Raw genomic sequence first — 26942 nt, forward strand, 5'->3', positions numbered from 1 at the left:
TATCTTCCTCGTGCCCTGTTTCTGAGTCCCTGTACCCAGCTCCGCCTGCCCCCTACCCCCACCCCGCCAAGTTGCTTTGAGCTTATGATGTTGTCTCACCTCTGTCACTCCGCGTGTGTGATGTCAAGCAACCTCTGAGGTTATACTTCTTCCTGCCAGTTGACATCGGGAAAGCTCAATTGCGAATCCCGCCCGACGTCGTCTCCTCGTGAGCCCCGACTTGGGGATTCTCGGTCTCTAGCTGGTGTAGTTACTAACTGGCCAGGCATACCCCTTGCTGATGGTGAATTTTCTCCCTAGTGTGAGGGTTTTGGAATCTCATCAGCAAATGAGTAAAATGAGCTATGCCAAGTGCTTTTGCAAAAGGAATGCGTAATAGGTCTAGGCTTTTCTTTAACGTAAACAGGGAATTTTTATTACTGCAAATACCTGAAGGAGCTGCAGCCAGGCTTATAGAGGGCTGCTGTCAGGTTCCTATCTTCCTGACTGGAGAGAATGGTTAGTAATTAAAAGGGGAATGTTCGAGCAGCTTAGAGTGCTTGAAAAGCCACTATTCTCTCACACCGCCTCATATGTTCCTTCTGTGGTTTTACTTCCACTGGTAATTTGCTGATGAGAGTTCTACTTCTTCACTAAGCATTTCTGACTCTTGGTATCTTAAAGTTCTTACTGTACATATTATATGGTGCCAGATGTGAGCTGTTCAGTCAGTAAGCACTTATGGAACTCCTACTGTATGCCATTCTGGCTGTGTCTTTTCACTCTAACTAGATTCTTAATTCTTTAAGAGCGGAGAGCGTCATTTTTGCATTTAAGGATCCCCAAAGCTCTTTGTGTGCAGTAGGCACTTAATTAATTTTCATCTGTTGATTGGCTGATTGTCTGGAGTTCAAGCTAGGTCTGTGGGTTTAAGGTTGACGATGCTTTCACAGAAAGCCTTAGGGTACAGTAGGTGATGAAACTGGTCATTCAAAGGCTACCCTGAGTTTCTGTCCCCTATGATGCAGGTGGAGATTGGAAAGACGGTCAAGGCATATGTCCGGGTGCTGGACTTTCACACGAAGGCTTTCCTGGCCAAATACTTTGCCTTCATGGACCTGAAGCTCTGAGCAGCCTCCCAGATCATTACATTGGTGTGAGTCCTCCTAGGGGTCAGAGGAAGGCATCACAGGGACAGGACTGGCAGGTCCAGGGGAGAGGTCCCAGCCCTTCCCTCTGTTCCAGGGCCCTCGATGAAGCCCTTGATAACTATACCACCACGTTCCGCGTCCACGGTGTGGCCATTGGCCAGACCAGCCTCACCGCAACCGTGAGTGATAAAGCTGGACAGCGAATCAACTCAGCCCCGCAGCAGATTGAGGTAAAGCTGTTTCCCTTCCCACCTTCCTGTGTGGGATCAGTCCTGCCCTTACTGCATGCGTGCACGGGGTGGGAAGTGTGTCATTTCTGTGGCGGGCCAGGGAGTTATGGGGGTAGCCCAGGAAGCTGCCGTGGAGAAACCAGGTTAAAATCTATACCCTGCAATGTCCCCTGATTAAAAGGGAGCCATCACCAGTCCCAGGGATCTGGGGAGGCAGCTCCAGAGGGAGGGATCTGAGTGGCTTTTACCTCCTTCTGGGACAGAGTGGGCAGGATGTGGCTCAGAGAAAGGGAGCCGCTCGTCACACAGCCGGGGAGTGGAAGAACACTCTTGAAACCCTTTGGTGCCAGAAGGGAGCGGCTGGGTAGAAGCCGTGGGCAGATTTAGGCTCCTGTGTGGAAGCCCATCTTGACAGTCGGTCTGAACCCGCCCTTAGAAGCAGTGGGCTTTTGTCGTGAGCTCCTGGAGCAAGCAGGTCCTGAGTGAGGGAGCTCTGGGGCACCCCGCAGTCATCTCAGTGTGTGACTTGGGACTCGTCTTGTGGCATTAGGTGTTCACACAAGCCTCCCAGTCCCCGCTGGCCAAAATTTCCCGGCCAAGTTTTTCCATCAGCTGCTTGTCTCCTGCCAGCGTCCTCCACGGGTCTCGTCCACCCAGGGGCGGATAGACTTTATATTAAACTGTGCCGGAGCTGGTGGTTCTGGTTCGTGCCTCTAGAAGGAAGGGCTCCTTTCTTCTGGTGAAGAAGAATTCATTTCTGCCATAAATAGCTCAGCCCTGCGGAGACTAATCCTGATGCACAAAGCAGCCCCTCGGCCGACCGACCGCCACACCCCTTCACTGCACAGGCTCTTCCTGTGCTCCTGCCGGGCGGGCACTGTGGGGGGGTGCAGGACGATGGTGTTGGGCTTCTTTGTGCTGCAGAGACCAGGGCATCCTTGTCCTTGACCCCCCACACCCCTCTTTCTTCATCTGAGAAGTTTTGAGGGCATCGAAGTAGAGCACTATTCTCAGGCAATTTATCAGTAGAAATTGGAGAAGTTCAGCGAAATGGAACATCTTGAAGGCACTGGAATGTAAACCTTGACGTGCATCAGAATCCCCTGGAAGACTTGTTAACATATAGATTTCAGGACTCCCCCCGCCCCCCACCGCCCTGCCTCATTCTGGTTTCATAGACCGGGGTGGGCTGGAGAATGTGTATTTCTAACGATTGCCCGGTGACCCTGGTGCTGCTGGTCAGGGGACCGTGCCATGAGAACCACTGCTCTACGCAGGGGTCTCACGTGAATAAAATTGTCTTTGTTTTCATGGGGTTTCACATCTGGTGAAATGAAGCATCGTTGTAAACAACAGAACATGCCCCTGAGAACCACAGATCCTCAGGCCCATGGGCGGGCTGAAATCCTGGGGGGGGGGGGGGCGCTCAGCCCCCCCTCCCCCCGAGCTGGTCAGGACCCCAGGCCCTCGCCAGTCCCTTCTAACAGAGGAGGGATGTCCAGGCACCGTGCCTCCCTGAAAATATTCAGGGGTGAATTCTGCCCAGCTGTGCGAGCTTGGAACACGATGGCCCCCTTCTCTCTTGTGTCTCCACACGCAGGTCTTTCCCCCGTTTAGGTTGATACCCAGGAAGGTGACGCTGATCATTGGGACAATGATGCAGGTAGGAACCAAAGGCCGCGTGCTCGCCCACCCCCACCCGTGGCCCCTGCCTAGCTCCAGGCTTGCCTGCCCTCCTGGGCGCCAGAGGGCTAAGATGGGGCGCTCCGGGCCCTGAGCTCTGAGGATGAGGCGGAGGCTGATGGGCACTGCTATTTCCCCCTACGCCAGATCACCTCGGAGGGTGGCCCCCAGCCCCAGTCCAACATCCTCTTCTCCATCAGCAATGAGACCGTTGCCGTGGTAAACAGTGCCGGGCTGGTGCGGGGGCTGGCCGTCGGCAATGGCACCGTGTCTGGGGTCGTGCAGGCCGTGGACGCTGAGACTGGCAAGCTTGTCATCGTGTCTCAGGTAACGAGCGTGGGCTCCACTGGACGTGGGTGCTTCCGAAGCCTCCCTGGGCATGAGCCCTCTAAGTGCTGGGGTGCACTGTGCCCCTCAAGAGCTGGGGTGCTGGTCAGCTGGGATGGGGAGGAAGTCTGTTAACTGGGTTCTGGCTCTGCTCATGAGGACCACCCCTCTCTGAGGGTCCTGCTTCTGCCCTCTGAGTCCACAGCCCCTGTCTGCCACCTGACCACCCACCAGGGCCAGCCTAGCCAACTTGGGACCCCAAGATCGCTCAGAATTCTCCAGACTGAGTCTCCCCAAGTGCTCTTTTTTTTTTTTTAATGTTTGTTTTTGAGAGAGAGAGAGCACATAAGTGGTGGAGGGGGGGAGAGAGAGAGAGAGAGAGAGAGAGAGAGAGAGAGGATCCAAAGCAGGCTCTGTGCTGACAGCATAGAGCCCAACATGGGATTTGAACTCACAAACCGTGAGACCATAACCTGGGCTGAAGTCGGACGCTTAACTGACTGAGCCACCCAGGCGCCCCTCCACAGCTGCTCCTTAAGGGACAGAGCCTGGTCTTCAACCCCGTCCCTGCCCTGGGGACATTCTAGTGCATGATGGTCACGCAGCCTGCAGCCCTCTAGTTCTCTCAGCACCCCTGCCCCAGGGTGTCTACGGCTACCCTGTTTCCAGACGACGGTCCTTAGGCACAGCTAGTGGGCCAGGGCTTGGGGACATTCTGATGGAAAAGGGGTTACTGTTAGTTCCGACACGCTTCGTGGATCGCAGTGTGTGTTTTCAGGGGCGTGGGTAGCCAGGCTGCTCTAAGCATGTGGACGATCGGACATCAGTAGTGTTTCAGACCCAGAGTTCTATTTCCAGGAGAAAAGGAGACCCTGAATCACGCAGCAATGAACTTAAGTTATCCCCCAAGCCTCTCGGCTGGACTCGGGGACTTTTGCTAAGCGCTTTTCTGGATCAGCGGAGACAATGGAAGGCCGAGCTAGGGGAGTCCTCCCCCCAGGAGGGTCTTCCTGCCCCTCATTAGTGGCACTGACACTAGGCGGGTGAAAGTCGGTTTCTAAGTCCGATAGTTTCCCTTGTTTCCCAGGGGGTGGAGACCTCACCGGGGTCCGGAAGGGAGACGGGAGATGGTTTCCACCTCCTGAGCAGGGCTCAGAGTGCTTGGATTCTCCCTGACGGTGCCCTGTGGAAGCGTCTCAGGGGAGACTGCAGCGTGGACATGACCGTGCCAGAAATCTGGGCTCTAAGAAGAGCATTGTTTTGTGTAACGTGACTGTGGACGGCCTTTGCAGAACCCTGTCACCCTGCTCCTTGTCCAGCATTCAGGGCCCCCTGGAAGGAGTCCATGAGCTCCCATGAGCTCATAGCATCTGAACACAGGTCACCCAAGGGAGCTGGCTCTGTGCACTGCCCTGGAGATGTGCCCTTCTTCCCTGCAGCTGACTTTGATCTGACATTGAGTTCATTGATTTACTCCTGTTTGCCCGAGTTTCAGTGTCTCTGCAAGTAACCGGTTAAGCCACAAAGTCCTTTTGCATCGTGGAGGTAGATGCCCTGATTGTACCTATTGATTTTTATAAAGACAAAGTGTCGGGAACGTGAAATCTGCCCTGTGGCATACAGCAGGATTCAGATAGACGTCTTGGAGGAGAAGATGAAGGACCAACGAGGCCTCGCCTTTTTTTTTTTTCTTTTCTTCTGAAGAAAGGATTAGGGCTTCGGGAACCAGCCTATTTTTCTCCCCCCTGGGGGCCCAGGTGGCTGAGATGGCAGCTGGCTGGAACTATGGCCAGAGGAGCTGACGGCCATGCATTTCCCTCCCAGCCACTTCTCTCTCTCTTTTCTTTAAATAATTTTTTTTTTGAGAGATAAAGTGTGCAATGAGGGGAGGAGCAGAGGGAGAGAGAGAGAGAGAGAGAGAGAGAGAGAGAGAGAGAGAGAGAGTCCAAGCAGGCTCCCCACTGTCTGTATGGAGCCCAATGTGGGGCCTGAACCCATCAACTGTGAGATCATGACCCGAGCCGAAACCAAGAGTCGGACGCTCAATTGACTGAGCCACCCAGGCATCCCACTTCTCTTTGTGGTCTGACCTCGCTGGGCCACCTCTCTCCGTGTGTCTCTCATCGGGTGGGGTGGGAGAGGAACTGGGGGAGGGTCTGGCACCCCTGGGCAGGTGGAGTGACTTTGCCAGCAGTTCCATCTGAAATCCATCTCCTAGAGCCCCGGCAGGCAGTGGTTCAGCCTGAGGCCCACGTGTCCACAAAGTGTAGGGGGTTCTGCTCAGTAGCTCCAGATCATAGAATAGGCACCCGTGGCCAAAGCATGGGCCAGGACTGGCAAAGGGAGACTGGGCAGTGAAAGGGACAAAGGCAAGGAAGAGAAGGAAGAGGATGGATGTTTATTGAGTACCTACTATATGCCAGGCATTAGCCTGGATCACAAGACACAGGGTGGGCTCAGTATATAAAAAAGGCTTAAGGGTTTTAGTAGCCTGGGCTCAACAGAGTCAATAGCACTATAAAGAAGCCAGATAAGGTTAATCTTTGACCAGATTAACAAGAGTATAGACTTCAGAATGAAGGAAAATATACAGTCGGCTCTAACCAGACTCTATCTGTATCCCGCATTTGTCCCAACACCCTGATCATTGACGGAGAGTAACACATTAGATTTAGGGTCGGGAGCATCTGGACTCCTGTCTTGTGAGGGCCACCCAACCTAGAGAAGAACAGTGTCCGGTCACTGCCCCCTAGTCTCTCTGGTGCTGACCCAGAACAACTCCATCTAATAGGTCTGCAGGCTCAGAGGACAAGGCTGGGAGCCCCAAGGGAACGGGAGGAACAGTGGCCAGATCTGTGTGGGGTGAGCCACCCACAAAACCAGGCTGCCTTGGGAAGAGGAGGGTGATGCTGGACATCCGTGAGCACCTTCCAGCCATGCAGCTCCCAAGCTGGCCTTGGCAAGAGCCTCCCTGTTTGGAGGGGTCCCTTGGTGAAACACCTGTTGTTGGCTGATAGTACCCCTCTGCCCCAGCCAGCCTGAGCCCAAAGCCCTTTCCCTAGGACCTCATGGAGGTGGAGGTGCTGCTTCTCCAGGCGGTGAGGATCCGTGCCCCCATCACTCGGATGAGGACGGGAACCCAGGTGAGACGGGGACCCCTCCAGCACCTGCTGCCGGTGTCGCTGTCTGAGCAGCCCCCTGGCGGGTCTCAGGCTCCGAGTTCTGGTTCAGGCTGAGCTTGTGGGGAGTGGAAGTTGCTGCTAGGTCGCTGTTTCCTCTCCTGCTCAACCCCCGCTTATCTCTGGGGTCAGACTGAGCTTTAGGACGGAGCCCTACCGTTTCCTGCTCTAGGCCTCGCAGGCATTCTGTGTGTTCTCGCTCCCGGTGCAAAGCCCTCGTGGGCATAGCATTTACCCCTCTCCAGTTCTGGGTCCCCCTCCCTCAGCACAGTTATTGAGTGATGCCTGTGTCTCCCTCCCCCGAGTCTGTCACCCTTCCACACCTGGAATAGCACCTGGCAGGGAACAGGAGCCAACGCTTGGATAGCAGGACCTCAGGGCTTTCTGTGCGGTGACTCATTGGACACTCATCAACAAGCTGTGAGGTGGCTCCTGGTGTCAGTCTCTATGTTACGGGTGGGGAAATGAAAGCCTAGAAAGCTTATGGCCTCTGCCCAAGGTCGCATGGCTAGTAAGTGCCAGAACTGGAAGTTGACCTAGGCGGCCTGGCATGGAGTCCATTCTTCCCGTTAGCGGTATTGCCTCCCCTGGTGGGCACTCAGGAAGCACGGGTTGAGGGAGCCCGTGAACCCCACCTGTGCCCATTCCACGTGAGCAGGGAGCCCCTGCTAGATTGAGAGAGGAGCAGAGGCACGGATGGCAGGGTGGCCTGGGCTGGGCTGGCCGGGGGGCTGCAGGCCCCCTGGAGCTGTAGGGGGCCACGTCACCAAGGGGGTCTGTCAGCCAAGGTGAGACGCCGTGCACAGCTCAAGAAGGACCGTGTGCGGAGGGGCTGGCTCTGTCTCTTGTTTGCTCATTTGCTATTTCACCAGAGCTTCTCGCCCCTGTGCCAGGCCCTTCTCTGGTTAGGGAAGAAGGGCCCCCATTGCACAAAGGAGACAGGAAAGCGCCTGGGCTTGGAGGTGCCCAGGGCTTGGGGGGGGGGGCACTCTTGGCGGTGGGACTCTGCTGGTCACAGGCCTGGCTTCTCTCCTGCAGATGCCTGTTTACATCACTGGGATCACCAACAGCCAGAACCCTTTTTCCTTTGGCAATGCCGTGCCGGGCCTGACCTTCCACTGGTCTGTCACCAAGCGGGACATCCTGGACATCCGGGGGCGGCACCAGGAGGTAACCCCCCCCCCCAGGGTCCCCTGCCCCCTGCATGCACCGGCGTCCGGAGCCGGGAGGGTTCTCCCCACGTTTCTGCACGTGAGCTCTGCCCGCTCCCTCCCAGGCTGGTCCTGGCCCTGTCCTGCTCTCTCTCAGGGCTCGTTGGGACACCTTCTCCCAGATCCTGCCACCGCACTGTCCACCCCCCACCCCCAGTGACCTGCCTCCGTTCCCAGTCCTCTCATGACCAGGAATATGGGCTCCTAGCTCTCCCTCCTTCCCGGTCCCGGACTGCCTGCAACCCTTTCCACTTTAAGCACATTCTTGCTAAGTGCCAGAGAGGGGCGTCGCGGGTAACCCGCTTCAGAAGGCAGCCTTGTGGGGAAGTCACAAAAGTTCCAGGCCGTCACAGGGTCTTGGTCAGGGCCCCTACTCTGTACTTCTGACCTTCTTTCTGAGGCCATGCCTCACAGCCCTGGGGCTTTTTCCAGATTTACCCCAGAGGGCAACCACCCCCACCCCCCTCCCCTTAGCCCTTCTTAGAGGGACCCTGGCCTCTCCTCAGACCTCAGAGCTGGACGAGTAGTTATAACCCCCTCGTTGTGTTGACGAGCCCATACGGAAGGGACATGCCTGTCTGGCCCAGGGAGCCAGTGGGGAAATGGGACAATGGGACCAGGTTCCAGCCCTGGTGACTCTAGTCTGCCCTCCCTGGGTCATACAGGACTCGAGTGTGGGGTGGTTTTGAGAGGTTTCTTCTTGCCTTGTCTGTGCATGGTGGGGAGGGTCCTGTCTCCAGTGCCAGGGGCTTCCTCAGACTGTTCCCATAACACGGACATCCCAGAATAGAGGGTCCCTTCGCGGAAAACTGCCAGGTCTAGCAAATACCTCTCGGTTCATCACCCACCCCACATGCTAAGGGCTCTGAGAAGCTCTGCCCGCCTAGGTTGGGCCAACATCCCCAACATGCACCCATGAACCTCGTGAAACTCCGCCTCCCGCACCCGTGACGGGTTAGCGGGCCCTGGCTGGAGCGGTGAGGCAACGGCCTTTGAGAACAGGCAGGTGGATGTCGGGGGGACTGGAGCCCCTGGCCCTCCCTGAGAACCTATTTGGTGTCCATCCCAGGCTTCGCTCTGGCTCCCGTCACAGTACAACTTTGCCATGAACGTGCACGGCCGGGTGAAAGGCCGGACCGGGCTGAGGGTGGTGGTCAAGGCTCTGGACCCCGCTGCTGGACAGCTGCACGGCCTCGCCAAAGAGCTCACTGACGAGATCCAAATCCAGGTGAAGGACAGGTGGGCAGAAGCCGCCGTCAGAGGGAGAGGAGGTGCCAACCCAGCAGCCTCTCCCCCCGGGGACCATTCGGGGGCACATCAGCCCTTCTGCCACCCCACACCTGAGGAGTTCTCGGGCTGCAGGGGAGCCCGCAGATGGGGCTGCCTGAGGGCATAGGGTGGGGGCGGGTGGCTGGCAGTCCAGGAGGTCCGAAATAGCTTGATGTATTCCCTAAAGAGCGGGTAATCCTGAGCTGGGAGTCTGAGGCACCTTCATGGTAGAAAGAAGCCAGAGAACTGTCTGAGTGGGGCATTAATTGAATTGTCTGTGTTTATTTCGCAAACACTCACAGACCACTTACCAGAGGCGGACTTGCCATTCCCCAGTCCCCAGTGTTGCCTCACCCGTGAAGTGCCTCCCGAAGCCTGTGGGGCAGGCGCTGTGGGCGTTGCTGCTTGATGATGAGCCCGAGGCCTTAGGGGGGAGGGGTCAGAGTGTGCCCCCAGGTTGCAGTGAGTGGGTGGTGGGTCCTGAAAGGCCTGGAGGGCTGTGCTGTGTGTACGGCCTGGGAGACGGTGTGACCCATCGATTCACAGATGGAAACCGAGCCTCAGAGAGGGAGGGGGCCTGCTCCAAGCCTCCAGAGGAGCCCTACTGAGTCAGGACCAGGAGCTCAGCAGTTTTTCTCCCACCCAGGCCTCAGTGCCTGCATCTCTCTCTCCAGTCTGCCCTCCTCCCTCCCCTGACTATCGGAGCCCCTCAGTGAAACTAAGGATCTGGGACCCAATAACTTCTGGGATACCTTAAATGGCAAAGAAAAATTGGGGGTACTTGGGTGGCTCAGTCAGTTAAGCGTCCGACTTGAGCTCAGGTCATGATCTCACGGTTTGTGGGTTCAAGCCCTGCGTCAGGCTCTGAGCTAACAGCCCAGAGCCTGGAGCCTTCTTCGTATTCTGTGTCTCCCGCTCTGTCTGCCCCTCTCCCACTCATGCTCTGTCTCTCTCTCTCTCAAAAATAAACGTTAAAAAAATTGCAAGAAAAAATTGAAAGCAGCTCCTGAACGTGAGAAAAGAAACAGATCAGGTCCCCTCTTCAAGAAGAAATAAAGCATTTTCTAACCTAGGTGCCTACCTAGTCAGGGGTAAAGATTTTCAAAGAAAGAAACTGTCATTTACCAACCCCCCTCACCTCGGGCCGCACATGTGTGCATGCACACACACACAGACACAAACACACACAGACACGTAACATACATACGCATGCAGAGACACAGACACGTATGTATACACAGATAAATACAAACACAGACACGTGCAAATAGATGTTCTTCCCAGTTAAAAATGAAAGCATGTCTGGCACCTCCTCATTGGATAAAGACGGGGCTTTGCAGCCTTCGAATTCTGTGACCTTGCATGAGTCACTGAGCATCTTTGTGCCTCAGTTTCCCTAGCTGATAGCAGTTGGAGGTTTGGGTATGTCAGAGACTTAGCGATGCTGGATCCAGCCCACAGATGTATTTGATTTGGCTCATTCTGTGCTCTGAAACCATTTTTATTTGTTGCGAACATTGAAAAATAGGAAGATGTATAAAAATCCAATAGGCAGCTTGTCCTGAAGATACATGGCATTTTTCCACATGTGCCCAAATCAGCAGGAGATGGGAAGCAGCCCCTCCTGGCCCCATTGCCCCCCGCTTCTCCCCGATGGTGAGACCACCTGTCAGTTGCCATTGACCGTGGTGCTTGCATTATTCCTTTTCTTAAACTTGAGTTAACAGGAAAGTAATATCTCTCTTGCACCTTAATTTACCTCTAAAGAGGGACAATAGGGGCGCCTGGGTGGCTCAGTCACTTAAGCATCTGACTTCGGCTCAGGTCGCGATCTTGCAGTTCGTGAGTTCAAGCCCTGCGTCGGGCTCTGTGCCGACAGCTCGGAGCCTGGAGCCTGCTTCGGATTCCGTCTCCCTCTCTCTCTGCCCCTCCCCTGCTCATGCTTTGTCCCTCTCTGTCTTTCCCTGAGAAATAAACATTAAAAAAAATAAAATAAAGAGGGACAATAAAGAATATGCATTTAAGACAAATAGGAAGTAGGAGGAGACATTTTTGCATGTACTTCCTGTGCAGTGCATGCATCCGAGTCAAAATCAGGCTGCTCCACTCTGGGTGCCACCTGCCTAGTGGAAGGACTCCCCTGATGCCAGAAGCCCATCTAGCTCCCAAGGTCATTTATCATTCACCATTTCGGAAGTGCTGCCACGCACATTGCTACTGGAATCCTGCGGCTCTTTGAGACAGACATGGCAAGGATTATTAGTTTTAGACCCATTTTACAGATGAAGAAATCTAGACTTACATATACGATCAGAACATAGCAGTGCTGGGAGGGAGGGAGTTTTCTTGGAAAACCGAGCCCTTGGGATCCAGCCAGTCTGATCAGATCGGAAGCCAGTGGGGAGCTCAGAGCTGTGCTCAGCATCCAGACCCGGGTGCCAAGGAAGGTCCTTCCAAGGGTTCCTAGAGAAAGGGACTTGGAAGGGTGGTGGGCAGTTAGGGTGCATGTAGGGAGGGGTCTGGAGTTACCATAAGTGCAGCAACCATGGGCTGGGGAGCCGTCGAGGGCCCCGGGGCTCCTGGGGAGCGATGATCAGATTCACTCGGACATTACCAGGTTTATCATCTGCCCTGGTTCGCCAACATGCCCCGTACCCACACTGTGCGGATCCCGCAGGACCGTGGCAGGAGGGAGTGAGATGGGGGTTATTCTGAGATGGGCACACTGAGGAGCAGCTGAGCAAGACCCTGGGTCCTGTAACTCTCTACGCTGCCTTCTGTGCCCAGAGAGATGTCCCCACCACCGGGAGTCTAGGGAGGGGCCCGTGCTTCCTGGCTCCGTGAAGCAGATGCCGTCGGGGCCTCTCTTAAAAGTCAGCCCTCCCCGTCCCATCCCCAGCCACCTGACAGGTGCTGGCAACAGTGATCCTCCTGTCTCCACCCCGTTGGTCTCCCTCCCTGGAGGGGAGCTGGTGCCTGGCCGTGACTCCAGTCGCATGACAGGAAACAAAACTCCCTCCATTCTAGGTATTCGAAAAGCTGCTGCTGCTGAGCCCTGAAATAGAAGCAGAGCAAATATTAATGTCGCCCAACTCGTTTATAAAGCTTCCGACAAACAGGTACGTGACTCAGCGCTTGTTTGCAGCTGGGCTGAGACGCTGCGCTCGGCACCCGACGGCTCATTTGTCAAAGTTGTCAGGAGCCGCGGGTGCTTCAAGCGAACGGCATCTTCCTGGGCTTGAAGTGGGTGCGGCTTCTGCATTTCCCCCTCTCTCCGCCATGGATGGCGTCTTCTGCTGTTCCGAATCACGTGTTCCCAAGGGTCCTTCTTATCTTCCCCGTAGCCTCGAAAGGTTTTAATGCCCACTGCTCAAACCCGCTACCTTAAAGGGAAAGAAGTGCTACCTTGGAAGAGTTAAATTTTCAAATGCCCCTTTGTCTTCAAGGCTTGCTGTTCAGTGTGAATAATTCCTGACCCAGCAGCATGGGCATCACCTGGGAGCCGGTTAAAATGCAGACCCCGGGCCCCACCCCAGACCTGCACGTAACAAGACCCCCACTCGATGGGGATGCACATCGTTGTCTACAAGGCACAGGTGTAAAACACGTCTGCCAATGTCATTCCCACCTTGCATTCAAATGGGGCGCCTTTGGTGGCAATGACTTGCACGTGACCTACAGTTGCACGGTGGGGGAGGGGCTGTAAGGACCACAGGAGTGCTCGCGTGTTCCGTGGAGCGCACACATGTGGTGGTCATTCGTGCACGTGTCTAGATGCCAGGCTGTGTGCTAGGCTCTTGGAACAGGTGCATGACGTGCTGGTGGGGAAGCGAGAAGTACGGCACGAGAAGGGGACAACGAAACAAGGTATAACGGTTAAGCCAAGGCCCAAAGAAGGGCCTTCTGTGCAAGGATTTAGGGGAGGCCTGTCTGAGATAGTGAGGCTTGAGCTATTAAAGGATGAAGAGGAATTCTGCAGGTTCCCAGCAAGGGGTTACCGATGGGGGAGAAAGTTGAAGCAGAAGCAGTAACATTTACTTTAAGGTCATCTGAGGAGGGTCTGTCGGCCTGCACGCAAAGAGCACGGGGAGGGGGACAGGCCCTGGGGGCTGAACACCTTTGCTCCCTGCTGTTTCTTTGTTCTGTAGTAAGCCTGAAAGAGAGTATGAAACACTGAGATGTGTCTCCCACCCAGCCCAAACCACTTTCTGAGCCAGCAGCCCATTTTCATCCCGTTCCCTGCCCTTGGAAACAGGACAGGGCAACACCATTGCTTCCCTTTCACAGCTGGGGAGACCGAGGCCAAGAGAGGAGGCAAGCAGCTGTTTGCGGGGCATTGGGACTGCACTCAGCTTCTGCCTGGCGATGGTCTTTCACTGTGCCAGGCTGCCTTATGGCAGCAAATGGGGAAGTTTGCCCCAGAAACGATCTTTGACAGCATATGTCCCATGCAGCTGATGAGAGGAGCTCAGGCCTCAGCCTCTTCTCCCAGAAGCAGCGCCCTCTTTGGAACCATCGGTTTTGCAAATTAAGTTTCCCGTGGGTGACTGATGAGGCTGAAGTTGAGCTGAGCACCCAGGTCCTAATGCACAGTGGGGCTAAGATCAGGCCTTTTCCTTCTCCCAGGAGCCATCGGGAAGCCCAGATGGCTGGATCTCAGGGCAGGGATTTCGGGCCCCTTGCTGTGACCGGCTCCCACACTCTGAAAAACCGAGTCTGTTTTTTTTTCCAAAGGGACGGAGCAGCATCTCTGAGCTGCCGCGTCCTGGACGGGCCGGAGAAGGTTCCTGTCGTGCATGTTGACGAGAAAGGCTGCCTGACGTCAGGGTCCGTGATTGGGATGTCCACAATCCAAGTGACTTCCCAAGAGCCTTTTGGGGCCAACCAGACCATCCTCTTTGCTGTAAAGGTAGGTTCATGCTTTCCTGCTTTTTGGAGTAATAAAAGCAATCGTGTCGAGGTAAAAAAAAAAAAAATCTCCCCTCGCAGGTATAAAATAGATCTATCACCTTCCAGCTGAGAAATTGTAGGTAAGAATTTATTGAAGAATAACTTGGGAGCAGAGGTCCTAGCTGAAAAGTTCTAGCATCTTCTAGATGTCAGAGCGGAAGATCCTTGGAGATGGATTGCAGTGGCCTCATTTCATAGATGGGGAAACTGAGGCCCAGCGAGGCCCGTGATTTGCTGGGACCAGCACCCATGTCCTGACTGGGCAGCCGGCACCTGGAACGTGATAGGTGCCTATGCACATTGACTTCATGTGCTGGGCACCCGACACAGAAATGGTTGCATTATACATGTGGCAGCATGTGCAGTTCAGTGACCCATTTTACAGGCAAGGACACTGGGACTCACCATGGAAATGACTCGCTCAGTGAGTCACTTCAGTGGTGGAGAGTCAGGGTCTGGTCAGCCGGAGTCAGGTCGTGTCATCCGGCCGCATCACGGCGCTTCCCATGTCCCTCTGCCCTCCGTGCTCCGTGGTGACGGGGACTTTCTCCTCCTCGAGCATCCTCGGGTCGGGTCCCCGGAATTTCCTTCCACTATCTCGTCATAGCCACTTTCTGAATCCTGGGTGACAGACAAGATACATGACTTCACGTTTGAGATTTTGCCATGGTCACAGATCTGTTTCCTTAATTAATGTCTTTTTGTTTCCGTAATTAATGCCTGGCAGGGAACCTTCAGCCTGGTTTTTGAGTCGGTGAAAGCAGCTTCCTGCTCATCCTACCTCAGCAAGTATGTACTGAGCACCAGCTGAGTAGAGGTCGCTGCACCCGCCGATCTTTATCCAAGAAATTGGGTCTTCTGAGCGGAGCTAACTTTCTGGCCAGGATAGATTTTACCCGGAGTTGGAGGGCCAGGGCTGCTCTCCCTGGAGCTTGGGTTTCTGGGCTCTGGGATTCTTTCCCTGGAGCACCTGTCAGCACGTCGTGGCTCCTGGTTAATACTTCCTCTGCCGTCCAAGTGGGCATTACTTCCACTTTAAACACCCGGAGAGCCAGGTTTTCGAAGGAAACCGAACATCGAAAGCCCAGGGGAAATTTTTGCCAATGTGAATAACGATCTAATTTTTCAAAGTCATGGGTTTTGACTCTTGTAGATTGGGGGGTTTTCTTCTAGTGAGGCCCGCCCACTGTGTGGGAAGGTGGGATTCTTGTCGCTAGGTTGGGACGCTTAGCGGACCAAGGCCTTTTCTCTTTCCATGACCCCTGAGTCGATCAGCCTCCCGATCCCTCCCGAGGCGGGCCCCACTGGGGGCAAGTGACTCCTCCCTGGGAGGCTGGTCCCCAGGGCAGTCATCACCACACCTGCTCACTGTCCCCAGGTATCTCCTGTGTCTTACCTGAGGCTCTCCATGAGCCCCACCCTGCACACCCAGAACAAGGAGGCTCTGGCAGCCCTGCCTTTGGGAATGACCGTGACCTTCACCGTCCACTTCCACGACAACTCCAGAGATACCTTCCATGCTCACAATTGGGTCCTCAGCTTTGCGACTAACAGGTAGGATGTGGGTGATGCTCATCTCCCCCGTGAAGATGTGTGTCAGTTGTACTTGGATTTGATGTATGGGGGTGGCTGAGTCCACTAGACCCTCCGTGCCACTGGAAGGAGAGCTTTGTTCCCTGCAGTCTTGAGGAGGGAGCGTGTCGTGCTTGCAGGACCACAGGGGGAGCACTGGGCTTGGGCAGGAGGCAGCGGTGAGGGGAAGGCAGGGCACAGAGCCTGTACTACCTCGTGGCGGGAAGCTGTTGGCGATATCCCGTGGCGGGCCGGAGGTGAGACACAGGTGTTGGGGTTTGTGATAAACTTTGGTGTACCCGTGAAAGCCGACTGCAGGGGAGACGTAGCCACCCTGGCCATTGCACTGGCCCTGTGATCAGCGGACGCAAATCAGTGATCACAGACTTTATAAAAGTTGGTCAGAGCAAGGCACACACATTCCAATGCTCTGGTGCCGGGGAGGAAGGGGTCTGACCTTCACTGCATCCCCTTGTGGGTGTACAGGCCTTTCCACGTGACATCTCGCTGACTCCTCACTGCCGCCTGTTTGTAGAGGCCCAGAGAGGTCAAACCACTTGCTCAGGGTCACGCGGGGTTTGAACACCAGGCTCCACATGAGGTTCATTTTGGCTGGCCCTGTAAATACCCCAACAACCTGGGGTTTCTCTTTAATGTTTATTTTTGAGAGACAGAGCGTGAGTGCGGAGGGGCAGAGAGAGGGGGACACAGAATCCGAAGCAGGCTCCAGGCTCCGAGCTGTCAGCACAGAGCCCGAAGCGGGGCTTGAACTCACAAACCGGGAGATCATGACCTGAGCTGAAGTGGGACGCTTAACCCACTGAGCCACCCAGGGGCCCCACCATCAGTCTGTTTTAATTAGACCTCCAGGCGATTCTAAAGGTTGAGAACTACTGCCCCGGGGGCATGCAGACTAGCTCAGAGGAGGAGAGAGAAGCATCAGGCATAGGAAGAAGAACGGCTTGGGCAGGGGTTCTAGGGCCTATGGGGGGGCAGAAGATTGTATTCAGGTGTGGGTGACCATTGCAACTTGGCCTCCTCACAGGCCTGCTTAGCGCGCCCAGGGCCAGGCGTAGGGGGGCTTAGCATGGTGGGGGAACTGGGGCTTGGAGTTGGAGCCCGTTCAAGCCCTAGCTCTGGCCTTTGTGGCACCTTCCCAAACAAGGCGGCTCACCACTCCAGGCCTCTGTTTCCACACCTGTCATGCGGGGAACATGCCTAATCCTCGGGGCCGGCAGCTGAAGCCATAGTCGTGAAGGCGTCTGGCAAATTGTGGAGCTCTTTGCACATTGTACGGGCCATCCATGAGTCTGGGATCTAGGCCACCCTGGAGGAAATGGAGCCAGCTCCTCCCAGCCCCTCAGCTACCCCACAGAAGTCCCGCCAGCCCTTGAGCCTCTCTCCTAGAGACCAGCGGGAGCTCCGAAGAGAGACGGCGTGGCGGAGGAGACGAAGCCAGAGACCCTACCCCTCAGACCTGCCGGTCTGGGCCTTTCCACCAGAGCGACATTGGCTGGTGTTGACCAAGCACTCACTGTGCCAGGCACTGGTCTCGGTGCTTTATAGCTACTGACCTGGTTTAGCGCTTACATCCAGCCCTGGACGTGGGTACATATTATCCCCGTTTTACCCATGAGGAAGTGGGCAGAGGCCATGCCTCCTGAGAATGTCCTTGTTCCCTGTTGGGAAGGGACCAGCAAGCATCTGGAAGCTCGCCTTGCCCTCTGACCTCAGCTTTCCCTCCTGGGACGTGGGGCATGTGCTGTGGGCCACGGGCTCCTCCCCGGGGGAGATGAGATGAGACCAGGTTTGGGCAGCTGCTTGGTAAACTTAAGCTGGAGGGACGCCCTGGAGCCACCGTTAGCAAGAAGCTTCGCCCAGCAGAGGACTCAACTACGTTTCTCCCTCCGGAGTTGGGGGCTCTTTCCTGAGACTGAGAGCCCGCATCCCCCTCCTGTGCCTAGAGACGAGTTCGTGCAGATTGGGAAGGGCGTCGCCAACAACACCTGCATCGTCCGGACCATCAGCGTGGGCCTGACGCTGCTCAGCGTGCGGGACACGGAGCACGTCGGCCTGTCCGACTTCGTCCCGTTGCCCGTCCTACAGGCCATCTCCCCGGAGCTGTCCGGAGTGGTGGTGGTGGGGGACGTCCTCTGTCTGGCCACAGTTCTGGTTGGCCTGGAAAGTGAGAGAGAGAGAGAGAGATACTGGCCGGGGTGGGTGTGAGGGGCTTCCTTTTGAGTCCGGGGCAGCCCCAAAGGTGGGAGCGGGCTCCTGTCGTGGGGGTGAGACAAGCAGGGCTGGCATGACGTTCAAGAGCAGGAGTCAGAAAACCACAGGCCAAATCCAGCATGCTGTCTCTTTTTGCAAACACAAGTGCCTGGGAACTCTGGCACACCCTCATTTACATGTTGTCAGGGGCCGTTTTTACCCTCCAACTGCCGGGTTTGAGCGCTGGCATCAGAGACCTCTGGGCCCGCACGGCCCAACAGATGTGCCATCTGGCCCTTTGTGGAGGAGGCTGGCCAACCCGTGCACTCGTATGGCTCTGTCCGCTAGAAGTTTCTAGCACTGTGGAAACATCCCGTATCTACACTGTCTGCCACGGGGCACTCACGATCCAGTACTCTAAATGTGGCTAATGCAACCGAGGAGCTATGTGTTTCATTTTAATTCATCTGGTGGCTAGTGGTTACCATGTATCGCCAACAGCCTACATCTGGAAGGAAATGTAAGGAGAGAACAGCTATCGGGCCTGTTCCCATGCCACCTGTAGATTCACCACCTATGTTACTCAACTTCTTTTTTCAATTTGACTCCCTGGTTTTTTTTTTTTTTTTTTTACCTAATTAAATTCATTTCAAAAAGACATTCAACACTGCCCTTAAAAGAAAGCAAATACAATTTGCCAGAAATAGAACGTGGCTGTTGAGTTATTTTGTTGTATCTGTTATATAATGCAATTGGCTTTTAACTGAGAAACGCTCTTGAACCTGACACTTGCTTTGTTTGCACAAAGGGGTTGATAAACAGTCAGGGGTGGGCAGGGGTGGTGCGTGGGGAGGTTCGGCACCCGGGTCATCCCGGGACAAGGAAGTGATCAAGAGATTCCAAGCAGGGAAGCACTGGAGTGAACATAGGGCCAGAGGTTCGGTCTGGGCAGGGTCACAGCCGGGCAGAGAGCAGGTGTGCTCCGGGGGGCCGCAGCCAGGAGCCAGGGGAGGTGAGGGGCGGGGGCGAGAGCCAGGGTGCAGAGGCCAGTGGCGTGGATTCTACCCTGAGGGTGATGAGTGAGCTCCCCCGGGAGCAGGGTGGAGCATGGTGGTGGGGCAGTGTCACCCAGATGACAGGGCTGGGCGGGAATGGCAGACGTGGGAAAGATGAGTGACAGCCAGGGCTTTCTCTCCCAGGCCTCTCCGGAACCTGGAGCTCTTCAGCTCACAGCATCCTCCGCATCGACCCCAGGACGGGCGTGGCTGTGGCCCAAGAGGCGGGATCTGTGACGGTTTACTATGAGATTGCTGGGCACCTGAGAACCTACAAGGAGGTAGGGCTTCGGGGCATACGTGGCTCACCCTCTTGGGGTAGAAGCCTCGGCTTTCTATCCTGAATGGCACCCTTCCCTTAAAAAAAAAAGAAGCACCAGCACCCTGCTAGGCAGTCAGGATCCGGAGTCGTGAGTCTGGGGTCTGCTCCCCACTTCCTCCGGGATTGGAACAGGTGCCCTTTCCTTCCCAGGCCCCTGCCTCCCACGCTCAAAATGGTGTCATGACAAGGGCTGACCTCCTGGGGCCGCCCCCCAGCTCCCACGCACGCTGGCGTAAGGGCACGAGTGTCCCCTGTGGGCGCTTCCCCAGGAGTCTCGGGGCGGGCGGGCCGGCGTGGCCATTTGGCATCACCGGCAAAGTCACTTTTTGAGTCTTTCTGGAGGTGAACAAAACCGTTCTCTCTTCTATTTATCTCCAGCTGAGAATGAATCAATGAGCAGCGTCTGGCTGCGTTCCAAACGTGTCTCATTTTAGAGCCAGCGTGCACGTGATCGAATCCAGCAGTTTAACCTAATAGCTTGCATATTTAGTGCCAGGGCTCTGCAGTGGGTGAGCGGATTGCAGATAGAGGCACCTTGTGACTAATAAAGCTGTGCTCTCCCAGGAGGAGCCGCGGAGAGTGGGCAGGGGCGGGTGGGAGGGGGGCTGGAGGAGAGGGCACAGCGTAGGCAAAAGTGTGCAGGGCTCAAGAGTCGAGCCCTGATGGCTGGAACATAGGCAGTGGGGGGAGTGTGGAGGCTGGCGTTGCAGTCAGATCGTGTGATGCACATTGTGTTCTGGGTAGTTCCTGGTTAAGCACGTGAGCTCTGGGGCCAGGCTGCCTGGGTTCAAATCCCAGCCAGGCCACTGAGAGGCTGTGTGGCATTGGATAAGTTATTTCACCTCTCTGTGTCTGTAAAATGGAGGTAAGAGGGCCAAGAGGATTAAGAGTTAACCTATGTGAAGCACTTAGAATGGTACTCAGCACCTAGCAAATGTTCAGTAGGTATTAGCTGCACCTGTTACTATTCCGGAGCAAAGAGGAGAAGCTTATGCCAGACCCAGTAGGGATTTATCAGGGCTTTGGGTTTTTTTTTATTTTATTTTATTTTATTTTATTTTTAATTTTGTAAAAAAAATTTTATGTTTATTTATTTGGAGGGAGGGACAGAGAGAGGGGGTGACACAGAATCTGAAACAGGCTCTAGGCTCTGAGCTGTTAGCACGGGGCCCGATGCAGGGCTTGAACCCAAGAACCGTGAGATCATGACCTGAGCCAAAGTCAGACGCTTAACTGACTGAGCCACCCAGGCATCCCTATCAGAATTTTTTTTTTTTTAAGTAAAGAGTGATCCCAATCAGAGGTAATGTTTGGAATGAGTATCCAGTGCCTGGTGGAGTCTAAGAGCCCAAGAGATGGGGAGTAGCTGCAGGGGTAGTGAGCCAGGAGACAGGATGGGCACTCTGCTGGCCCTGTTGGGTGGGCAGAAACTAAGGGAAGGTCATCAGAGCTTGGTGACCATTTGGAAGTAGGGGTTGAGGGAGAACCCTTTGGGGGATGACCTCCCCGGCATCCGGACTGAGTGACAAGGTGGATGTCGGTCCTTTGCCCTGATGGCAGTAGGGGGTTGCAGAAGGAGGGGCCGGCACTGGGGAAAGATGATGAGTGGATGGAGGCGTGGCCAGTTGGAGGCCTTTGCAGCTCCTCTAGGTGAGGCCTGTGATGAGGCGGCAGGTGTTTCTGGAGCTCCAAGACAGCAAGCTGGAGATGGGGTGGGAGTCCACAGCACAGACGTGGTTCTGGAAGACCTGAGAGTGGACGGGTGCACATACATGCAGCACATACCACAGCAAGGCCTTGGGCCCCCTCTGCCAGGTGTGGGGGGAGGAGGCAGAGGAAGCAGGGACAAGATGGCAGGCAGCCAGGAGTACAGGAGAAGGTGGGAAGAACCAGGGCCCGGATGTGAGTGCCCACCAGCGAGCGTGGAGGTGATGGGGCCAGCCTGATGGCCTGCCTGTGCTCTTGTGTCAGCCACAGGAGCTGCCTGGGCTTTGGGGAGGAGTGAGACCCCATCCCTGCTCTTTACAAGATCACGTCCCGCTAGAAATCCTGTGGGAGGCAGGAAGTGCTCAGCGCCTGCCCAGAGGTGGGAGGACAGGCTGCCGGCTGGAGGGGACCATGCTGGAGCTGGGCCTGCGAGGGCCAATGGGGTCAGGCTCTGTGGGGGGAGGGGGGAGGGTGATCCCAGCTTAAGAGGGGCGCACGACTGGCATGTTTGGGTGCAGCCAGTGCAGGCTGGGCCAAAGGGAGTGAGCAGGGGAAAGTCTGGGAAGACTGGAGTCTGGAGGGGCGTTCAATACCCAAGCTATGTGAGTTGCCTTTTGGTCAAGTTGATTTATTTTGAATAAATGACGGTAAAGTAAAATGGCTCCTTCTCTCATTGCTGAAAGACTAATTAAGCAAACTGATGAACAGAGAAGTGATCTGCCGCTGTCCCAGGAGCCAAACCCCACAGCCCACCCCGGACTGAATGCATTCACACCTGCTGTTCAGCACCGCACTCTGCTGTTAGGAAAAGCAGCTCGTTCAGAGGGAGGCAGAGTCTGACCGGCCTGGGGTCTAAGCCCAGATCTGCCACATCTGGCCAAGTCTCAAAAAGACGTGGAGCCTCAGTTTTGTCCCCTGTGCAATGGGCAGTGCCTGCATCCCGGGCAACGGGGTGAGGTCACAAAAATGCCCGTCACTGAGCCCACACGTGGTCGGTGCTCAGTGCAGCTGCCTCGGCTCCCTCCCCAGATAGCGATCGGTGTCCCTCAAAGGATCGTGGCCCATTCCGTCCGCCCAGGCCAGACCAGCTTCCAGGAGGCCTCCAAAGTGACCGTCACCTTGGGAGACAGAGGCTCTAACCTGAGAGGTAAAGAGTGAGGGGCTTGCTTGGTCTGGGGAGGGGCCCCGCCAGTCCAGTCGCAGGAGCAGGGAGGAGGCTCCCCGTGGCCCTGCTTAACCTCACGCCAAAGGCAGAGAGAGCATTTAACCCCTGCTGGCCCATTCCTTCCAGCTTTTTCGAAATCCGAGTGTTCTTTCTAAAAGAGCCCAGCACCCAGAAGCTGCCTGTGTCTGAGCTGGAAGTGCCACTTCAGCCCCAGGGCAGCCGAGTAAAGAAAGCCCCAGTTGACTGCTGGTAATCCCAAGAAAGTAATGATTTAGCAGGCCTCGCCGCCGATTTTGATTTTTGTGATTACCTTTTCCAAGTCATGCATAGAACATCCGACCCTGGCCCTGCCCGTGACAGCCCTGGACAGCAACTGCCAGAAGTAAATACATCGATGTGGGCTGGTTTGGTGTTTTTTGTTTTTGTTTTTGTTTTAAACCACGTACCCAGTGGAATTAAATACCACTGTTCTTGTTCTGATTGATGACGTAGCTTTTCTGCATCATATAACCTCTCTTTTCCTACCTCAGGGCACGGGGCCAATACTGCACAATTGCCGAGATGATACTCAGTGTATTAGTGGGAAACTGTTGCCCTCCTGAAGTCGAGAAATAAATTGCCCATTTTCCCCCTGCCGACAGGAACAGACGATGTGCATTAGTGGGCCCGACCCATCTGCTATGCTGCGGGACGCAGGCTCTGTAGCCCAAATGCTGAAATTCTGATCTGAAATTGCCCACGATGCGGAATGACCCTCCTCCCCCATAGAATTCTCCCCAGCTCTTATAAACCGTGGTGCTGTCACGAAGCTTTGGGCAGCCCTCGGGGGGCCCTGTGTGGAAGGAATGTGGGGCGTTTCACGGCCCGGCTAGCCTGCACCTGGCCTGCTCTTGCTCCCTCGTTTCGGGGCTCTAACAGACGGATGCAGAAGCCTGTGCAGGGGGGCCGGGGTGGGGCGCCTAGTAGGTCTGGCCCATGCCCTTCTCACCCCTTCCCCTCTCCAGGTGAGTGCTCTCCCTCCCAGATGGAAACCATTGAGACTCTGCACCCAGAATCCCTCATTAGCTGCCACCTCCAGTTCAAGCAAGATGCCTTCGATTTCCCAGCGCGTGACGTTTTCACGGCAGAACCAGGATTTGACGCCACCCTGGGTACGTTTGCAGGGGTTTGCATGGGACGACTGGCTTGCATGGAAGGTTCCTGTTGGCGTGCCGGGCTCACGGCAGCCATCTGTCCGGAAGGGCCATGTCTGTCAGGAGCCCAGCCTGGCGGTCGATGCCACCACTCTGGCCTGTCATTCATTTTGGCCGCCGGGCGGGGTTGGCGGTCCAATGCTGGGCGCTGGCTGTCCTCGGCACCCACCTACATGCAGCAGGCAGGACACATTTCAGAGTTGGAAAGGCCGGGGTTAGGTCCCTTTCTGCTCTTCCTGCCTCAGGGCCAGTGGGTGTTAAGGCTGCCTCCCTCTGTGAAATGGGAAGGATGATGCCTTAGAGCTGAGCGGTGCAAGCGAGAGCTGGGCAGAAGGGCCCTCGTTAACTAGCCAAGGGCCCCACAGTGTGTCCAAACAGAACTTCCACTGCCCCTGATGCCCGCGCCACGGGCTGGAGTGACTGCCTGGCCCCGGGCATGCCGGCCACGTGGTGCGGAGTGTCTGAGAAGGGGGGTGCCCACGTGGGGTGCTTCGAGGGTTCAGTAGGATAGTTCCTGCCATATGCTGAGCACAGTGCCCAGCATATACTATCGAGTCCTCGACAGTAGCTGCCCAGTGTCATTATGATAATGAGTGTCGATGAGCATTCGGACCATTCTTCAGTTCCTTCCAAGAACATGCAGCCCGGTCTTAATTAGGAGGCGTTAGCGAGGGCACAACACCAGACCATAATAAGCCCAGCCTGCAGCTTGCCATGGCCCGGGGTCAGCACCCAGGCCGCTGCCTAAGATGCAGGAGGTATGTCCTCAGGGCACCTGTGTGGGGCCCAAGTGCAGGGACAGAACAGGTATTTGATGGTCCCGTGCCCTGTTTATTGGCTAATGCAGCCCCGTGAGGGGGTGTGAAGTTATTCCCACTTGATCCGAGAAAACCAGGCCAGCAAGGAGGCTGACTCACCCAGGGGCACTTGGCTGGCAAGGGCACGGAGGGGACTCCAGCCCAGGCATCCGGGTTCCAGGTACTTTCCAGGGCATTGCTCAACAGTGTGCATTGAACGCATTTATCTACCCAGGGCCAGGCGTGGAGGGTCCAACAAACACCAAGGTAGCCCCAATCCACACCTTCACAGGACTTCCTGCTGTTATCTGGGGCCACGGGCCATCCTGGGAGTCCGCTCCAGCTCAGCCTGTAGCTCAGCATCGGGTCACGGTATCCGTTCATTATTTACTCACCCCCATCCTGAGAGCCAGGATGGCTAGGCCCTGAAGTGCAGAGCTGGCCCAGACGTTCCTTCCCCAGGCAACGTCAATGCAGTGGGGATCTGGCAAGCAGAGGATTCTGAGGAGTGAGCGAGAGTGCTGGTCACAGAAAGGGTGTCCAAGCTGGATCAGGGGTGCTGAAGAGGGATGTCCCTGGAGGTCCCTGGAGGAGGTGACGCCTCACCTGGGCTCTGAAGGATGCGTAGGAGTTTTGCAGTTAGAAGAGCAAGGAGAGAGTGCAGCGTCCGGGCGTGGGTGGGAGAGGGGACAACTCAGAGCTTGCTTGTCTCCACAGGCCGGTACCTCTGCTCAGTCACGATGCACAGGCTGACGGACAAGCAGCTGAAACACCTCAGCATGAAGAAGACAGCGCTGCTGGTCACCGCCTCCATCCCCGGCAGCCACATCTCTGGCGAGCACGTTGGTGCCGAGGTGCCCTTCAGCCCAGGGCTTTACACTGACCAGGCTGAAATCCTTTTGAGCAACCACTTCACCAGCTCTGAGGTCAAGGTCTTTGGTACCGTGGAGATTCTCGAGAACCTGGAGGTGAGTGGCGTCCATGCATGAGCCGGGGGCCTTGGAAAGGACCGGAAGGCAGGGAAGACGAGGTGAAACGTGGAAGTCGTGGACCACCTCTCTTTAAAAGTGAAAAAAAGATTTTTTAAACGTAGATACCCTTAACCTTTTCTTTTCCCCCATACCATTATCTGTGAGCTTGTATCATTGAATTAGTTACTGGGAATGCTGCCGGACTTCCCCAACCAGGAGCTCGGTATGCGAGGGCAGTACTTAGCACAGAGCGTACCTAGCACATAGTATGTGCTCAGTGAACACTTAGTATGTTCAGTGAATGAAGTCAGTGCAGGAACGTACACTGACATGGGGGAGGAAGAAACGCTATAATCCCTAACTTATCACCGATTCCTGCGCAACTGGGGACGAGTCCCTAGCCCTGGGCCTCAGTGTCCCCATCTGCTGAATGCCGGGTGAACGATGTCCTAGGTCCCGCAGCCCAGCAGGCCGGTAAGAGATCTGGGGTGATGTGACAAAGGGGTTTTTGGCTCCTCCGTTTGCCGTATCCCTGGTCTCACTGCAGCAAACGTGGACGTGGATGAACGTTCTTGGAGCGAGACGGCGATGAATTCATTGCTGCTGATGGAGGGTCTGCCAGTCCAGGGGTTGAGCTGCTGGCGATCGGCCATTAACAGAGCTCCAGGCTGCTGCCTTGGAAAGTTGGCGTTTGGTGGTAGTTCATGTTGGTTTAGCGTTTTTTTAAAGAGCACTTGATTAGAATTCAATGATATTGATTTGTCCTTTCCTTAAAAACACTCCCAAGTGTAGACAGTATGCTCCTTCCCTGACTTTGCAGATTTCACGCTGTCACTTAGAAGTACCCAGGCGTCATCGCCTACCTAGGAAGGTGGACCAGGGAAGGGTCCCCACCCCTACCGTCTGGGCCCCAGAGGGAAGCACAGCATGTCAGGTGGAAGCGGGGGTGGGGGTGCCGCTCTCCAGCCGCATTGTCTCTCCCAGGTGAAATCAGGGTCCCCGGCTGTGCTGGCCTTTGAGAAGGAAAAGTCTTTGGGGCTCCCCAGCTTCATCACATACACAGTCGGCATCTCGGATCCCACAGCTGGCAGTCAGGGGCCTCTGTCCACCGCCCTGACCTTCTCCAGCCCCATGACTAACCAAGCCCTCACCATTCCGGTCACCGTGGCCTTTGTGATGGATCGCCGAGGGCCTGGTCCTCGTGAGTCATGGGATGGGACACCGCTGGGATGGACCTGGGCGAGGAGGGCCGGTCCGGGTGGTCTTGGCTGTGGGTGGAAATCTGGGCAGGAGAGCAGGAGGGGGGCGGGTCAAGACCTGGAGGACTCAGAAATGCAGATTGTCCCACAAAGTGGATTTGGCCCATTCGGGTAGCTAGAGGGATCCTGTTGAAATGTGACTGGATTGTACCCCCTCCTCTGCTCAACACTGCTTTGGCGCCCACCTCCCCTGGGGGATAAAGCCCAAGCCTCTCCAGTGTCTTGAAAGGCCGGCCCCACATAATCTGCCTCCCCAAAGCATTGATGACTTGTCTCCCCGCTTGGGCACCTTGCTACAGCCACGCTGGCCTTCTTCCTACTTTGGGAACACGTGCAACTCCCAGCTAAGCCCTTGGCATACACTGTTCCCTCTGCCTGGGACGCCTCTCTCCCCGATAGCCCCTTGGCCACATCCCCACCTCAGTCAAACCCGCCTTTCCTCACACATTCCCTGCTCAGATATTAGGAAATTCTGAACCTTACTCCCACGTAAATCCTTCTCCTTCTTCCATAGCCCTGTTCCCCACTGTCAGCCTAGGGAATAATTACTACAACTAATTATAATTTCCGCTGGTCTTCCCCAACTAATTATAATTTCCGCTGGTCTTCCCCAACTGGGAGCTGAGTACTGCATGTGGGGACAGCACTTAGAACAGGGCCTACCTAGCATATACAGTAGGTGCTCAGTAACGGATGCTTCATTTATCCCAC

The 26942-nt window shown here is 55.6% G+C and overlaps 1 protein-coding gene across 1 annotated transcript in view; it reads left to right on the forward strand.

The window, feature by feature from the left end:
* The window catches only part of LOC131488203 (nuclear pore membrane glycoprotein 210-like), a gene marked incomplete at its 5' end in the record, with an annotated part of 60535 nt that overhangs the window by 10554 nt on the left and 23039 nt on the right, over positions 1-26942 (forward strand). Inside the window, 16 exon segments of the mRNA XM_058689786.1 lie at positions 1008-1135; positions 1225-1360; positions 2961-3023; positions 3191-3370; positions 6433-6513; positions 7588-7719; positions 8830-8988; positions 12057-12148; positions 13764-13938; positions 15358-15533; positions 17516-17736; positions 18962-19098; positions 21876-21993; positions 23016-23162; positions 24719-24969; positions 25957-26173. Of these exon segments, the coding sequence (XP_058545769.1) occupies positions 1008-1135; positions 1225-1360; positions 2961-3023; positions 3191-3370; positions 6433-6513; positions 7588-7719; positions 8830-8988; positions 12057-12148; positions 13764-13938; positions 15358-15533; positions 17516-17736; positions 18962-19098; positions 21876-21993; positions 23016-23162; positions 24719-24969; positions 25957-26173 (2413 nt within the window).

This window comes from Neofelis nebulosa, chromosome 1 (assembly GCF_028018385.1).
Source record: "Neofelis nebulosa isolate mNeoNeb1 chromosome 1, mNeoNeb1.pri, whole genome shotgun sequence".
NCBI classification, from domain to species: domain Eukaryota; kingdom Metazoa; phylum Chordata; class Mammalia; order Carnivora; family Felidae; genus Neofelis; species Neofelis nebulosa.